Source organism: Mytilus edulis, chromosome 6, assembly GCF_963676685.1.
Source record: "Mytilus edulis chromosome 6, xbMytEdul2.2, whole genome shotgun sequence".
Classification (NCBI taxonomy): domain Eukaryota; kingdom Metazoa; phylum Mollusca; class Bivalvia; order Mytilida; family Mytilidae; genus Mytilus; species Mytilus edulis.
The window spans coordinates 68,786,158-68,804,569 of NC_092349.1; the positions used below are offsets into that span (position 1 = coordinate 68,786,158).

The 18,412-nt window shown below is 31.1% G+C and overlaps 2 protein-coding genes across 7 annotated transcripts in view; one reads left to right on the forward strand and one right to left on the reverse strand.

The window, feature by feature from the left end:
• Positions 1-13,787, reverse strand: part of LOC139528251 (palmitoyltransferase ZDHHC8B-like) — a 28,547-nt gene extending 14,760 nt beyond the window's left edge. For all 4 annotated transcript variants that reach the window (XR_011665561.1, XR_011665560.1, XM_071324137.1 and 1 more), the window contains exons 1-7: positions 13,600-13,787; positions 9,478-9,599; positions 8,458-8,615; positions 4,233-4,405; positions 3,201-3,303; positions 2,822-2,913; positions 2,166-2,307 (exon numbers count right to left, since the gene is read on the reverse strand). Coding sequence is in view for 2 of the 4 variants with exons in the window: in XM_071324137.1 (XP_071180238.1) it covers positions 2,166-2,307; positions 2,822-2,913; positions 3,201-3,303; positions 4,233-4,405; positions 8,458-8,615; positions 9,478-9,599; positions 13,600-13,691 (882 nt within the window). In the remaining 2 variants the exon portion in view is untranslated. The remainder of the gene's footprint in view (positions 1-2,165; positions 2,308-2,821; positions 2,914-3,200; positions 3,304-4,232; positions 4,406-8,457; positions 8,616-9,477; positions 9,600-13,599) is intronic.
• Positions 13,788-13,979: 192 nt separating this feature from the next.
• The window catches only part of LOC139528252 (uncharacterized), a 45,016-nt gene continuing 40,583 nt past the window's right edge, over positions 13,980-18,412 (forward strand). For all 3 annotated transcript variants that reach the window (XM_071324138.1, XM_071324139.1, XM_071324140.1), the window contains exon 1: positions 13,980-14,442. In XM_071324138.1, coding sequence (XP_071180239.1) covers positions 14,299-14,442 — 144 coding nt within the window. In that variant the 5' untranslated portion in view covers positions 13,980-14,298. The remainder of the gene's footprint in view (positions 14,443-18,412) is intronic.

The following is an 18,412-nucleotide window of genomic DNA, read 5'->3' on the forward strand; positions in this document are numbered from 1 at the left end:
CAAATGGATACAGAGTTTGTCTGACTGAAGATTAAAAACTTGAACAGTGCCTGAAAGGAGCATTAGTAAAAATAATGTATAACATGCAGAATAGTTCATATCCAGCAAAAAGTCATCAGCTTCTAAAATAAAAGTATAAAGAGATTAATATCAATAAATATGAATTTACAACATATAATGATAATTTCTCAAAAGAAGTTGGATTTATTATCAACTGTAATTTTTTGGGCTATTCCAATAAAAATGAAGGGAGGGTAGGAACATCTTAAATCCTACCAAAATGAAAATAATTTCCTTTGAAGTTATTTTACATGGCTCAAATTGGCAGCATAAAATGGGGAAACGTTCACAAATTAACCCTGGGCCGGATTTTCCCCATGAAAAAGTCGGGTCGGTCGGTCGGGAAAAAAAAGAAAAAAAATATCTTTCAAGACAGAAAAATATGCAAATAAATATATATTTCACCTTTCTGACAATATGTTTGTTATGCTATTTTGTCATCATTTCTTAGATTTTAGTTAGATGAAATTGTATTGCTCAGCTGTCATAAACATCGCATGACATTCTAATAATTTTCCGTACAAAAAAGGGGGGATGCACGGAAAAGACGAAATTAAATCATCATTTCACAAACAAGAAAAACAGATTCGCGTAGCTCTTTATCAACTCCAGAAAACTTGTTGAAGTATGATCTTCAAGCACGAAAACTGATAAAGAAAAAAAATGTAAAAACGTCGTACGAAAATAAGTTTCAACACACGTGTCAAAAACGAAATAGACTCGTCCACTGGAAAAACGAGAATATCGGGTTAATCTGTTGTCATGCATTCCCGTTTTTTTCTCCAAATGGACGATATTTTTTTATTATCTATAAAACAAGAAAATTCAAAATGATTATTTAATATTCAGTACTTTAACTTGATGTCTTCCACCTGTGTACATTTGGACAAGTCTATTTCTATCAGATGATGCATCTTACGGACTGATTACAAATACGGGAAACGAACTCATTGTGTAGTTGGTTTTAAACACAGGTTTCGTTTCGCAAAATTATTTGCACAAACGACATTTCAAGGTCATTTATAATTGATTTGTCAATTTTTAGAAACGTAAACTGGAAGTTTTATTTTTTCACTACAGAAAGTGTTATCAATTTTGTTAGTGATTAAAGCATTTCATTTCATAAAAAAAAAAAGATTGTTTAATTATTTCCCAGGGATAATGCATTTGTTAAGGTCGGCGGGAATAAAAAATCATGAAGGTCAATTTTATTTTTATTCTGGAAATCGGCAAAATCGGGTCGGCGGATCCGTAAACCAACAAATTAAAAAATTCTGGCCCTGGGCCTGACCCATGTTAAAACAACATTTACTTTCCTACCCTCTGACATGTATTCAAATAGAATAACCCTTATCACCTCTCTTTGTAATGGAATAACCCTCATCACTTCTCTTTGTAATCATGTTTCCATCCAAGCAAACATATATTTGTACATTACATGGCTTTGACCTCATTAATTGAATAATCCAACTTCTGATATGAAATTAACAAAGGGTTCATAAAACAATAATGTGAAATAGTTTCTATAAATACTCAATTCTGTATTTAATGCAAATTCCATTATACAGTAACTATTTCACCATTATTATATAACATTAAAATGAACAGTGTGCAAGCTGTAGAAAGGTATTGATTACCTGGCAAAAATGTGCTAAACTTTTCAATTAATTTTTGGGATTTTTCTAAAGAATTTGTTTTGAAGACCACCAAAGTCCCTTAAGGATGCATCCTATGGAACTTGGTATTCTAATCTACCATGGGACTGTAACATTGGTAATTAAAGGTTTCATGGATTTCTAAATATATGCATTCACTACCAAATTCTTAATGGAGTTTTTTTTGGCTGTTCTCTTTGACACATTTCCCCTTTCTATTATCAATTTTATTGCTTAGATTTTGCTGAGTTTCCTTAGCCAGTTTAATATATAAAGACGTTAAACAACCAATAATCAATCACTTAATGACCTAACATTCAAAAGAACATTTTATTCGGTCACTTACTGTTACTTACACAGTTATAATTTTTTAATCTTAGAAATAGTGTGCTGAGCAATTGACAACATTTAAAACTGTAGGCATGAGAATAAGCTACACATAAAACTTACATTTTTGGTAATGGCAGAATTTCGTTTAACTCCATTAGAATTATCACTATATAATTTGACATCGCCTTTGCCAGCTGCATGATAAGTCACTTTACTAGCGTCTATATGAATAGTCCTTGTTTTAGGCACGTAGGAAACCAGTCTACAAAGAAAAGACCATTCTGATTAAAATTTGTCAACAAGTTTTATTCATAATATCATTTAAACTAAATACAATGATGAGTATAACCTCACATTCATATGGTGATCAAATTTTTCAAACTGGACATAGAAATTTTTTAACAGTAAATAACAAGAATGTGTCCTTAGTACTTGGATACCCCATTCACACAATCATTTTCTATGTTCAGTGGACCCTGGAATTTGGGTCAACTCTAATTTTGCATTAAAATTATAGGGAACATGTGTACTACGTTTCAAGTTGATTGGACTTCAACTTCATCAAAAACTACCTTGACCTAAAACTTAAACCTGAAGAGGAACAGACGGACGGACAGATGGACCCACAGACTGATAAACATAATGCTCCTAGGTGGGGCATATATTATGCAATTTGTAAATATATTGGTTCAATTATTATTCCTTTTCCATAAGTTAATATTATCAATTAGCATGGATGTTGTCATTTGCTGGTTGACCATTCTACAACTACTTACTTTGGCCATTGTGGCCCACATACTGCATATCTGCAATTCTGTGAACATCCCCTTGTGAATGGATTATGTCCTCCTCTGAATTTGCCTGTTACCTGTAAAATACAATTCACATGTTATACATGTAATTATTAACCATTACAATAAATTGGAAATATAAATGAAAATTATGCATTGAAAATATGAATTTAAATAGACTCTCAAGGAAAATTGCAATTTTGTTTAAAAAAGTTCTAAGTTTGGTATAACGTGAAAAAAATATCATCTCCCTTTGGTAACTCAGCTCAAAAAGATCTATAAAGATATAAATTTATCCTTATATATCACTGCAGATAAGAATGATGAAAGTAATTTTATAGAATCAACCTTTATCTAAACTTACCTGTTCATTTGTTGTTCTACCTCTAGACACTAACACCATATGAAATCCCATCAGACCTCCAACAGGAAATAGTAATAAACCTATAATTATCATTTCTACAATACTGGTATCAAAGTTAAGGAAAACTGTATCTCTCTAGGTTCATATGTGATTTAGTTAGTAGATCTAGGACATTCTGTGTTAAGTTTATTCTCCATCTTATATTCAGGGGATTTAGAGCTTGGTGTCTTAAATATTCATATAAAAAAGGCCGTTAGTTTTCTCGTTTGAATTGTTTTACAGTGTCTTATCGGGGTCTTTTATAGCTGACTATGCGGTATGGGCTTTGTTCATTGTTGAAGGCCGTACGGTGACCTATAGTTGTTAATGTCTGTGTCATTTTGGTCTTTTGTGGATAGTTGTCTCATTGGCAATCATACCACATCTTCTTTTTTATACTTATTGAAACCTTTATGTTTACAGCTAGATAACTTTTGTTTTCTTTGTTGGTAAGCTGTTTCATTGACATATCAACCACATCTCTTCCTTTTTTTTTTTTTAAATATTGTTTGGCAAAATACATATGCCAGTTAAATCAGTCTTAACATATGTCAGGAAAAGAGCAAATTTTTTTTTTTTTTTTATGTTAATATCTTTCCAAAATTCACAAAACATTTTAATTCACAATTATTTTAGTGCAGATAATTTTGAAGACACAAAATACATTTTAATCTGATTTCTCCTGACACAGAAATTAATTAGTTGACTGGATTTATATATTGAAAATAATATAAATATGTATCCTTAAAACATCCCAGTTATGTAAGAATTCAGCAAATTCAAAGTCAAATGTTGGAAACTGTTAATGTCTGACCTATTGACTATTCTTGTTATGGATAATCCAAAAGTCACAAGTTCATGTAAATCAAACTTCCCTTCTGTTGGTTAAACTGTAAGTTATACAAACACTGATTTTTTTCTATTTTCTGTGATCCTATTAAGGAACCCAAAAAGCACCTTTTTAGTCGTTAGTATAAATACAATAAAGGATACGACACTATATTTCCTCTTTCTCCTATATTGTCTCTGTTTTTTAGCACATATAAAAGTGAAAATGCAAAAATGCTAAGCATGTGTATGAATAATGATATTAGAAATAAGAAAAAATATCTATAGTTTCTTTTTCCTATACAGTTATTCACCCATGGACAATGATGATCAAAAGTCTGAAAAAGAAAAACAGTTCATTTATATTACCTCATGTGATTTTCAAAAAGTTGAAGTGTAAAGAAACCAAATTGAATACAAACATTTATGAACACAGTGGTTGATGTCTTATTGTTTCAAATTTATGTTTAAAACAGCACATAATTTGAAGACAAATCCTACTAGATACCAAACTTTTTATCTAAAGTCATAAGAAACCTAAAATTAAAAAAAAATATGTATATGTTTTTTATAACTGAATGGATAGTTTTCATTATACAACTTATGTACATAAACTTTTTTCTGAGGAAAATTCTTTAATTTGTCCACATTTAAAAGAAGTTTACTTATTTTTCATTGCCTCCTTCCAGGAAGCAATTCGCCGACACATTTTCCGTATGCATAGTGACCTGAGCGTAACCCTCCTCGTAAAAATCCGGTGATCACAATACGCATGGATCTGTCATTTGAATAAACAAGTATCTGGTTATGTTAAACACGTGCTCAATACCCATGCTTTTTGTTATTTATATACTATAAGGTGACAATCGGTAAACTTCGGCTTCAAAACACGGCATTTAATGAGCAGCCATATTTGTTAAATCATAATAGACAGAGAGAAAAAAAAATTGACGATTATAAGATATATTTGCATAACCAGATGCTCCGCAGGGCGTAGCTTTATACGACCGCAGAGGTTGAACCCTGAACGGTTAGGGCAAGTATGGACACAACATTCAAGCTGGATTTAGCTCTAAATTTGGATTGTGATTAAATAGTTGACACAGCATAGGTTTCTGACACAGAATGAATGTGTTCTAATGAACTTAAAATTTTTGTTTCTCTTAGAGCAATTCACTATGCTGTTGAATATTAATCCTCTCAAAAAAATGTTTGAAGAAATTTTCTTTTTTATTTATGAAATTTCAAATGAGAAAAATTGAACCCAATTTTTTTAATCACATCCCCCTTTCCCTTATTCCAAAACTAATCTCAATTAAAATTTCTAATGGAGTTTGCAACAATAACTACTCATTTAAATACATCATAAAATATTAAGATGTAAAAAAACTGCTTGTTATCACTGAATGGTAAAGATTATTTTAATTTATCAGTTGGTAGTAAAAAGTGAATATACATTGTATATTGTATATAACAAAGATTTAAGTTGATTCTGGACAAAGAAAGATAACTCCAATTAAAAAAAAATCTTGCTATTGCACAATATTTTGCAATTAGATATTTCTTGCTTACTATTCTGGACAAAGAAAGATAACTCTAATTAATTTTTTTTTTGATATTTCACAATATTGTGCAATTAGATATTTCTTGCCATTGCGCAATACTGTGCAATTGAAAAGACTTGCTATTGCACAATACTTAATATAATAATTTTAGATCCTGATTTGGACCAACTTGAAAACTGGGCCCATAATAAAAAATCTAAGTACATTTTTGAATTCAGCATATCAAAGAACTTCAAGATTTCAATTTTTGTTAAAATCAGACTAAGTTTAATTTTGGACCCTTTGGACTTTAGTGTAGACCAATTTGAAAACAGGACCAAAAATGAAGAATCTACATACACAGTTAGATTTGGTATATCAAAGAACCCCATTTATTCAATTTTTGATGAAATCAAACAAAGTTTAATTTTGGACCCCGATTTGGACCAACTTGAAAACTGGGCCAATAATCAAGAATCTAAGTACATTTTTAGATTCAGCATATCAAAGAACCTAACTGATTCATTTTTTGTCAAAATCAAACTAAGTTTAATTTTGGACCCTTTGGACCTTAATGTAGACCAATTTGAAAACGGGACCAAAAGTTAAGAATCTACATACACAGTCATGACAGTTAGATTCAGCATATCAAAGAACCCCAATTATTCAATTTTGATGAAATCAAACAAAAGTTTAATTTTGGACCCTTTGGGACCCTTATTATGTTGGGACCAAAACTCCCAAAATCAAACCCAACCTTTCTTTTATGGTCATAAACCTTGTGTTTAAATTTCATAGATTTCTATTTACTTATACTAACGTTATGGTGCGAAAACCAAGAAAAATGCTTATTTGGGTCCCTTTTTGGCCCCTAGTTCCTAAACTGTTGGGACCTAAACTCCCAAAATCAATACCAACCTTCCTTTTGTAGTCATTAACATTGTGTTTAAATTTAATTGATTTCTATTTACTTAAACTAATGTTATTGTGCGAAAACCAAGAATAATGCTTATTTGGGCCCTTTTTTGGCCCCTAATTCCTAAACTGTTGAGACCAAAACTCCCAAAATCAATCCCAACCGTTCTTTTGTGGTCATAAACCTTGTGTCAAAATTTCATAGATTTCTATTAACTTAAACTAAAGTTATAGTGCGAAAACCAAGAAAATGCTTATTTGGGCCCTTTTTGGCCCCTAATTCCTAAAATGTTGGGACCAAAACTCCCAAAATCAATAGCAACCTTCCTTTTGTGGTCATAAACCTTGTGTTAAAATTTCATAGATTTCCATTCACTTTTACTAAAGTTAGAGTGCGAAAACTAAAAGTATTCGGACGCCGGACGACGACGACGACGCAGACGCCGACGCCGACGCCAACGTGATAGCAATATACGACGAAAATTTTCAAAATTTGCGGTCGTATAAAAAATGAGAAAATTGTGCACAGAGGACTAAGTTTATAATATATACATTCATTGGTTCAAGAATTGGATAAACATTATTTTTCACCACTCACTCCTTTCATATGACTTTAAATTTCAGTCATGTATTTGATGTGTAATAATAAACAAATTTATGTATAAAATAAGAACTAACATGAAGACAAACCCTACTATACAGTTATTCTTTATTCATATTTCAGTCATCATGCAATTTGTATAGATAGTAAATAAAATTGAGAATGGAAATGGGGAATGTGTCAAAGAGACAACAACCCGACCAAATAAAAAACAACAGCAGAGGGTCACCACAGGTCTTCAATTTAGCGAGAAATTCCCGCACCCGGAGGCGTCCCTCAGCTGGCCCCATAACAAATATATACTAGTCCAGTGATAATGAACGCCATACTAATTTCCAAATTGTACACAAGAAACTAAAATTAAAATAATACAAGACTAACAAAGGCCAGAGGCTCCTGACTTGGGACAGGCGGTGACTACGTGGAATGAATAATGCAGAAAACTAAATTTGTCTTCTTCAGAAAATCCAGAGAGGCTGATCCGTAAAGTAATATATTAAACTACTTGACATTATGACATTTATTGCAACTATTTCACATCAAATTGCTGTCAAAGGAATTGTTTAAAATTCCTGTGTTTCTTTTGGTTCAAACCAATAAAATTGAGAATGGAAATGGGGAATGTGTCAAAGAGACAACAAAACGACCAAATAAAAAACAACAGCAGAGGGTCACCAACAGGTCTTCAATGTAGCGAGAAATTCCCGCACCCGGAGGCGTCCTTCAGCTGGCCCCTAAACAAATATATACTAGTCCAGTGATAATGAACGTCATACTAATTTCCAAATTGTACACAAGAAACTAAAATTAAAATAATACAAGACTAACAAAGGCCAGAGGCTCCTGACTTGGGACAGGCGCAAAAATGCGGCGGGGTTAAACATGTTTGTGAGATCTCAACCCTCCCCCTATACCTCTAACCAATGTAGAAAAGTAAACGCATAACAATACGCACATTAAAATTCAGTTTAAGAGAAGTCCGAGTCTGATGTCAGAAGATGTAACCAAAGAAAATAAACAAAATGACAATAATACATAAATAACGTCAGACTACTAGCAGTTAACTGACATGCCAGCTCCAGACTTCAATTAAACTGACTGAAAGATTATGATTTCATCATATGAACATCTGGCAAAAACAAATTGCACCAATAAACTTGATAACTGTCCAAAAGACAAGTAGCTTATAATGAGCTGGAGGCATAATTTACTGGATCAAAATTTTGTGTACTTTTTATTTGCACTCCCTATAAAATGTGTACAAAATATATATAAAGTTCTGTGTATTTTGAACACATTTTATGACCTTTACACTACCTTTGACACTTACTTCTATACATTTATTACAAACACTACAATGTGAGCACCGTGGTGGTCTATAAAACTGACATGTTGTACACCATTTCATCCGCACAGTTATACCCTTTATTTCTACGTTCTTGTATAATGGTGCTCGAAAATCTTCATCTTTTACTTCGTCTTCGTGAGCTGAAATAATGACATAAGCATGTGAGAAGTTATAATTGAACTAAATTGCCTGGATTTTAGTTAATTGCAAGATTTATCCTCCAAGAGTGAGATTTCAACACTTTCTATCTAATCTGTGCAGTCTCCCATTTGCTAAGTAACTCAAATGATGGACTGGAACTGTGCCGGATGGGATTATTTCCCTGGTACTGCTATAGAAGCCGGATTGGTTCAGGCCAGATGAACGAAAATGGGTCCCCCCCCCCCCCTTTTTTTTATACATTGCTTTATTTTTTTTTCTTTCTGTCATACTTTATTTACACTTGCTTGTATATTCTTTAGTTATTTTACAAATTTACTCCTTTTTTTGAGCCCACCGGAAGCATTGAGTATTGGTAAAGTTTGACAGATCAACGTAGAATGTAGATGTGATGGTTGTCTCAAACATTTTTACTTAAGATACATACACTGCAACAGTCTTCACGCCGAGTGGCAGCCCAGGCAGCCGAGGCTGGTAAAATTGCTAATGGGCCTGTAAAAATCAGACCTACGGGCCAACAGAATCTAACTAAAACTTTTCCAAAATTGAGCTGCGGGCCTGTAGATTAATCAGTTCAGCGTGAAGACTGCTGCAAATGATAATTATACATTACTTCTGCAGTTTTTTGCCATGGTGTTGTCATTTATCTATTTTAATTATTCCTTTGGTATCTTCTGCCAATTTTAAGAAGTAGAATTTACAAAAATTATTGTATAACTTTGGTTTCATTTTTTCTTATTGTTCTACTTCTTCATTCTTTTTAAATTACCTGTTATACTTTCTATGATCTATACAAGTCATTTGACCTTTTTTTTTTTTGGTATGTGTGTAATGTTTAATTACCTTTAGGATAAATGCCTGGGTCCATGAATGTGGCAAGGCCAAAGTTGGCAATAACGAACACTGTCACAATCCCTTGGTAGATTGGAATACCTATTGAAACAGCTTCCAGTAAATACGGGCATCTGAAATTACAGAAAAAGCACAGTTTATGTTGTTATTAAAGATCACTGCACATATATCTTTCATTTAATAGTGCTTATAATAATCTGGTATGCACATGCACATTGTATGTTATTTTATGTTGCTATTACGGTTTAAGTCTGGTAAGGCATTGCCATTAAAAAAAAAGAATGAGGATTGTTGTTTGCTTAATGTCTAGTGGCAAGTGTTTCAAATATGTTCAGGACATAGAAGTTACATTAGTGATATATCTGTAACACCCTATCTTGTTTTTTTCAAAAGTTTTATAACACAAATTTCATAAAAATGTAACACTTAATTAACATGAAAATTTCCCTCTAAAATTGTATTATTAAAATCAAAATTGTTAACTGTCATGATAGTACATTCAAATGATGGTAAATTTAATAAGAGCAATGGAGTATTTTTAATGGCAGTGCAGTTTTTGGTTTAAAGATGTATGTATGAATGGATGATTTGTCCTGTAATAATTTATTTTATGTTTAAAGATGTATGTATGAATGGATGATTTGTCCTGTAATAATTTATTTTATCCAGACTAAGCCAGTGTTAACATAGGGCTTGTATTTCTGTCAGGGAAATAAGTGTATACATGTATATCACTATAAATAGCCAGAGAGTCTTCATGGTCAAATTTTGAACAGAACCTCAATTTTCTATTGTATTTACATGGGCTGGTGAACCTGTTGTAAAGTGTGAACACTGAGCTACAGATTATGACTTAAAGATAAATAATTGAGACAGAGCGATGGGCTCAGTAAGCAAATACACTTTGGTTTATCTAGTTGGCCAACACAATTTATCTTAAAGATTGCAAGTTTAAAATGGTAACAGATGAAGGTGTTTGCTCTTATAGAGTTAAAAGACCCAAGTTCAAATGTATCAAGGCTTTGAATTAAGAGTTTATTTTACATTGGTAAATTATTGTGTAGTTCTTTCCAGTTGTTTAAAAATTTGGATCATGAATTGCAGTTACTTGAATCATAAAAAAAATCCTGATCTGCTTTCCGTTTTATTCTATATCTTTATTTAAATTGCACTTCTATGACAAAATATGTGAAGTGTCAAATCAATACATATCAAGCCCGAAAAATACCATAATTTTAAAATCTTTTGGTAAATTAAGAATTGACTTTAATTGGCACTAACATGACTAAGATTCTTCCTAATCCTTTGCTAGGGATAAATGGGTTTTGTAAAAGTTATACAGAATATAATATAGCTAATTAACTGATTTGATGCCATATAATAGCACAATTAAATTATTCAGAAAAAAAGGTGACAGGTAAAGTACATGTATTAACAATGCAGCTACAAGCACTAGACATACTGTGTAAACTAGTAAAGGTGTGATAAACAATTAGGTTATATTATTCAAGCTGAATATCAATCATTTCCCAGAAATAAACTGTTTAAAGGAAAAATAGAGATGAATATAAAAGGTATGTAAGAAGTCTTAACAATATCTAAACAAATCCTTGTTTATATGACAATGAAATGTTAAGTAAAAAAGAAAAATATCTGTAAAAATTAAGCTTGTGGACCCATTGAACATACTTAAAGTTGAAACTAAAAATTTACAAATGCCATAATTTTAATTTATAGTCATTCTAAATACAGATCAGAGAGTTATAGTTTGGTATATAAATACTCATGTATCAGTTGCTTTTGAATTCAAATTTTAGAGGACCAAATCACATACATTGTTGAAGAACATTTAAAGTTGAAATTCCAAAAATAATTTAATATAATCATATATTACATGGACATAAAGGTTTACCAAAATATCTTCCAAAATTGATAAATTTATAAAACATTTATTTGTTATCTTAATTTATGCTTTTTTTTTTTAAATGAAACAAGGAAAGAAAAGACCATGATACATGTGATAACTTATCACTTCTTCCTTATTTTGTGACACTGTCATTTTTATTAGTCAACTATGTGATTTATTTAAATTTAAGATTTATCCCTACCATCCCTACTGGAAATAAATAAATCTTTAAATATGGATATAAGTCAATATAATAAGACAAAAATTTCAATTGTAATTTTTTACGACCGTAAAGAAAATATTTAGGTGACTTTTAATTTGGTTGGATGTTGCAATATCTCTCACTGGTTTTGATATAGGTATTTCTCTTTTAGTTTAATTAGATAAATGAAGAAAGTTTCTATGAGACATATTCTATACAGTTACTGTCTTTTAATGAGGTAAATACATGTATGTACATGTAGATATATTGACTTTTAAATAACTAATATTCACTGAGGCCAACGGCTGAATTGAATATTAGTTTTTCAAAAGTCAATTTATTTACCGAAACAAAAGACAGTTTTGTTCCATATTCCGAGAGAAATCTATGTTATGGCAATTATTTACCAAAACCAATTGTACCTCAAACTTTTTAACCCAAATTATGCAAGTAAATGTATGCAACGTTTTATGCGGTGAATATACTTTTTCCGCAGGTGAATATGCTTATTTATTCAAAATCCCATTCATATAGAAAAACCTACTAAAATCTTATCAATATATATAACTAATTTGTTATGACTAAACAAAAAAGTCTTGTACTTTGGGTATGGACAGGAAATTACAAGGTGGTTATTTCAGTTGAAACCTCAACAAACCTTATGTTTTGTAAGTTCTTGCAAACTGATTGAATTTTTGCAAGATGAAAGTTTAAGTTATAAACACATTGTGCATATTCTTTTATATTTACCTTTCAATGCTTTTGTCATTTGATATCATGTCACAGTTAAATATTATTTTTCAATGGAGTCATTTACACTTATTTATATTGATTCAACTCTTTACTTAAAAAAAAAAAGAACTTAATATTGTTCATAAACGGATCCTTTAAACTCCTTCAAACCGGAGGACATGGAGGACTGATAGAAATAACACAAAAACTTAAATGGTGTATTGATTACTACTTTAATTGATAAAAAAAAATGTTAACTTTGATACATGAATATGTTTATTTAACTCATTAAAAGTATATGTTGATCTCAAAAAATTGTTTACTGTGCTGTGTATGCAAACGCCTTGTCGCAGACATTATTATTCAAAACATTGATAACTCTACTCTATAACATACAAGGGGCGGTTGGTACCTTAAAACTAGTTTAACCTCGTCACATTCTGTATGTACCTGTACCAAGTCAGGAAACAGTAATTGAGTGCCAGTGGTCATGGTGGTGTTTGTTGTTTTACGCTTCAAAATCAGTACCACGCTTTGTATATATGTGTATATAGCTCTAGGATAATATGAAAATCCCTTCTGTTTTATTATTATAGTTCTGGATAAAGCCGGGTACCATAATAGAACAATACAAAGTTCTTTTTAAAGATCAAGGTACCATACACCTTATCGCTACTTGTCCGCCATTACACATTGTTACAGGACATCACAAAAAAGTTCCAGTATTAAAATTTTGTCTTCATAATAGAAATTTATCTGACGCCCCAATAGGAAAGTGTTTGATGTATGACGTCAAATTTCTTGCAGGACATATTTCTAAATGGGACGAGACGATTCTTAATAGACGTATTTACACTTGTATGCAAATTTGTCCGCCATTACGTAAAATCTCACAGGTTCCTGTAAACTTTGACATCATTATTTAAAATATTTGACGTCACAATTTACATGATTTAAAAGCGATTGTTGCTTGACGTCAAAAGGTCATTCGGAGTAGATATAAGGTCATTCGGAGGCAAGATTCAGATAAATACCAAAAGTGTAAATATGTTTATAGTTATAACTACAAGAACTTTCACATATTCTGATAATGTGATAATAATATAATTACATGTATAAGTTCGGTAATCTGTTCTAGAAACCGACACATTTATGATTAGGCGCAAGTTGGCCAGTCCGTATTAGACAAAAATCGTTTCATTTGCCAGCGGCATTAGTAATATTTTTAAAAAATGCAGGTGTAGTAAATAAAAGGGGGGAGTGGTTTACTTACACGAAGGCAAAGAATACTGCTGTTGCTCCGAGCAGTATACTCCAGGCACAAGTTGCCGGGATTATTTTGGTAGAAAATTCGCATCGTGACATGATATTTAATAGGTTTAAGAGGGGGTATTAGCTTGAATAATCAACCAAGAAAACAAAGATGGCATTCCTTCAGGTTGGGCCGATCCACTGCAAAGTAAACTAATTACACGGAAAAAGAGTAATTTCATATTATAACTGTACCGTGAGTTTTGTAGAAGCTTTTATTTGAAAAAAAATATTCACCGTAATTTTGTGTAAGTCAATTACACAAAATATTCAAACTGTACAAGTAAAAAGAAAATACACAATATCGTAAATAGGGTCGTAGCGTATGGATATCATAAATTAGTTCTTCGAATGGATTGTGGGATATTTAAACTTGCACTTCCGCTTTCGGTTCATCCAAATCTAGTTAGGATTCAACTTGGTGACACAAATATTCACAACATGTCATGATAAAATGGTTGATGTTTCAGTAATTTTTTTTACAAAAATGATGACTATGAAGTGTAAAAATGGCATGCTTAAAAATGATAGTGTGTAGATAGTTTTAATTACTTATTCTAAGCTATTTATAGTTTCAGTTAAGGTTTAAACGTTTAAAGAAAAAGTGTTTGTTTCTGGAGATATAGACCAGAAGGATATTATTTTTTGTGTTCGTGAAGGAATGGGAAATCACAGCTCACATGGTCATAATGGACACAGTCAAAGGAAAGGATCAGAATCATCAATGGACACTCCAGGATCTTCGGCTTTTTCTGGTCGGACTGGCTCAAAAAAGAATTCTGCATGTCTGATAAAATTATTTCAGGTACATATTGTAGATATGTGTTTACCTAAGATTTCACATATATCTGAGAGAAATCAAGATAGATTCAGTAGGTTTATATGACCTTTTTATTATTTTTGCATTGCAAACATAAACTAATATGATATAATTTATAAACAGGCAAATTAGACAGACAACTACATGTACATTTGTACATTTAGCAAGTTGTCATGATCAAGTAAATGATCCAAAGGTTGGATAAAAGTTTAGCCAAAACTGCAACAACAACGAGTATGGTCTTTTAAGAACGTCTTTCACATGTACCTTGGGTCATTATCTCATGAAATATCACTTTACCATAGTTGGACAATAAATTAATAGGGATAAAGGAATGAAAGCTGAAATATCTTAAATCTGTTTCTCAAACTTTCAATCATGATTCATGTACAACATGCTTCGTACAAATTCACAAAGTCCAAATAATCGCAATATTAAATAGACATGATAAATTTACATGATAGTAAAGAGCAAAATTTACAAAATTAATACTTGATTTTTCTATGACTATTTTGCTGAATAGTTTGTAGCAACACTGTCATCTATCTGGCTACACATTATTTTTTTCCCTAGTTTTGAACATCTGCACCAAATAGGAAATCTTGTCCCCTAAAAAAAATCTATTTATTTTAAATAGAAATAATTCAAGTAATTTTGGGGCTTGAAATTATTACAAACCTAATGTTACTGATTTTAGAATACATGTACTTATTCAGACAGTGAATGAGACTGTACATGTATATCAGATTGTTTTTTGAATGACTATTTATATATATGTGTATTGTATGTTTTACTAGCTACCTGTCTATAAGATGGAAACTTAAAATTAGACGTAAACATGATGTTTGTAAAAAAATAAATTAATGCTAAAGTCTCTTTTAGAAGTGTGTTCTCTATTTAGCATGTTTAGGATAAACATGATAAAGAGATATAAATGTGGGTATTCAATTACAATGTAAATTTTAATTAATGACATGTGTAAGTTATTTAAAGTATATATGTACTGACTATAGCAATATCTGAATAAACTTTTTGTATTGTACTATGGTTCATGAACATAATGCATGCATCTTTTGTTCTGTTGTCTATCCATGCAGATACCTTTATGTACTGATTTTTTGTCTTTGGGACCTTTTGACATTAGCAGTTCTTTGAGTTGGTAATAGATTAAAATACTAATTTAAATAAAAAGAAATTTGTATAGATTACTACAGTAAAAGATTATACATGTACATCGTCTCTGCGTTAACAAAGTTAATGTTGGTTGATTGATATGGTTGTTAGTGAATCAATACAATTTTTTGTACATGTACATATTTCTCTGTATTTTCCAAAGCCATCCAGTATGCATCTATATCATGTATATTCAATGTATACATGTATGTAAATAAGATGTGGTATGAGTGCCAACTGCGACAACTCTCCATTCATAATATATATATATATCTTAAGCTAAATAAAATAATATTTGTGATTCCAGTTACATCTAAAAAAAGTAAATTTGGTAGGTACTACAGTAAATTGTACATGTACAATGATGTAGGTAGGGATTATTTTAAATTTTATAGTTTCATTTACATTGAGTCTATGGGGGCAACATTCTGACTAAGACTTTAACCATTGTTAACAGTGCTTAATAAAAAATGACAAAAAAATCTTTGTGGTAGCTACATGTACATGATGTATAGGCTTTTATTAAGACTAAAAAGTAGGGTAGGTAAGGTAACTCGAACCACACATATATTTTAATTTTGCCTTATAAGGGTTGTAATTTAGAGTGGTGTCACTGCCATTCACCAGCAATAATCCTGGTGTTACACTTATTCCCTTTACACTTTCATTCATTCTTATTTTAAGTAATTTTAAACAGTATGCATACATTGGAAATCTGAATTTCAAATTTTCATTCAGAGGTAGGAGAAATTGACCTTTAATAGGTCAGTGCTGTTTAAATGTGGATTGTTAGTCACTGTTAGTCAGTTACTGATATTTAAACAAAAAGTTAGTTAAAAAAACTTATTGTTGGCATGAAACAGTTGTAGAAGATGTTATAGTTTTGGTACGTTGTAAGGTTGCTGTCCCCTTATGTTTACCTCTACATTGTGTAGAAGATGTTATAGTTTTGTTACGTCGTAGGGTTCAGCTGTCCCCTTATGTTTACCTCTACATTGTGTAGAAGATGTTATAGTTTTGTTACGTCGTAGGGTTGTTGTCCCTTATGTTTACCTCTACATGCTCTACATTGTTTAGAAGATGTTATAGTTTTGTAATGTTGTAGGGTTGCTGTCCCCTAATGTTTACCTCTACATTGTGTAGAAGATGATATAGTTTTGTTACGTCATAGAGTTGCTGTCCCCTTATGTTTACCTTTACATTGTGTAGAAGATGAAATAGTTTTGTTACGTCATCAGGTTGCTGTCTCATTGATGCATATCCCTACAAAGTTATTGACATATTCAGAGATGGACCTTTTTGACTGTGATACTGATACAAATAATAAATGACTACAATGGCATGGGTAGAAGTAAAGGAGTGGTACTTTATACATTGAATTGTATTTACAAATAATGAAATGATGTATAACATTGTGTACGATCGGTATAAGTACAGGTGCTGTGACATCACGGACGAAGACTGTAAACATTTGACATATCAAAAGAACATATGTGGCTATTTGTAATTTTAACATCCTAGTAGGAAATTAACATATTAAATCATGTTGTATACTGGTAATAATGTAGAAAATAATACCTAACATACATGTACTGATACATGTCATTAAACATGTTAAATATTTCAAATTTCTTTTTTCAATTGTCATAAACATTAGGACTTAGGTCATTCACACTTCATCAGTGCAAATACATGATACATATATGATAGAGGCATTTTACTCAGTGTCCCCACTGTATATTCTTTATAAGCTTAAGCTAACCTATAGAAAATGTTGATGATACCTAATGTTATTCCGATGATCCTTTATTGTACCACATGACCATGATGACATCCATCATTCTGAAAGGACCTGGATTAAGAAAAATACTTATGGACCAATGTTTAATATTGATTCTGAGTAAGACATTTAAATTTGAATAGTCATTGAAGTACAAAAAACAGAATGGTTTAAATTATTATTACACCAAAGGTTTAAAGTACTGTATGGTCTAAATTTGAAACAGGAAATATATAAAGGATAGGTATACCCTTCTTTGTTTATTTGCTTTTGTTGTTTAGCAATATGCATGCTTAAAGCAACACATCACAAATCTTGATAGCTGAATGTACATAAAGAATCTTTTCATCTTAATAGTAATAGAATTTCTTTATACATGCTACATATATACATGTATATATTTATTTATTAATTTTTATGGTTACTGTTCTACATCAACAATTGGTGGAATGGTTTTGCAAGCCAAAAAAAAAAAAAAACTACTAACAAACAACCATACTGTAGTACTGTAAAACCATTAATTCTGTTTTATAAATAATTATTATTGAAACAAAATTCAAATCTTGAAATGTCTCTGAGAATTCCAGTCTTTAGAAAGTAATCATCATTATCATGGTAAAGATTGATTGGTTGTTAGATTTATGTCCAGCATCAAATATATTATGTATAGGACAATTAAAAGTAGGAAAAGACAAAATTTCTAACTTTTGTAAAAATTAAAATATTCCCAGAACTTCTAAAATCTTTGCTAATTTCATCAGGGCAGATGGATACATGTATTTTTGTTTGTTTCATATTGAGTTTATTTTTCTATGTTTGAATTGGAAGGATGGGGACAAATCAAAATTAAACACCAAACCATTTGTTGTAATATGATGATTAAAATACAGTTTAATGGAAACATTGACAATGATAGTTACAGATAAAATTTAAATGCCCATAAAAATGAAAAATAAGTACATTCTTTTCTTTAAGAAACTTGAAGGAATGAAAAGTCGTGAT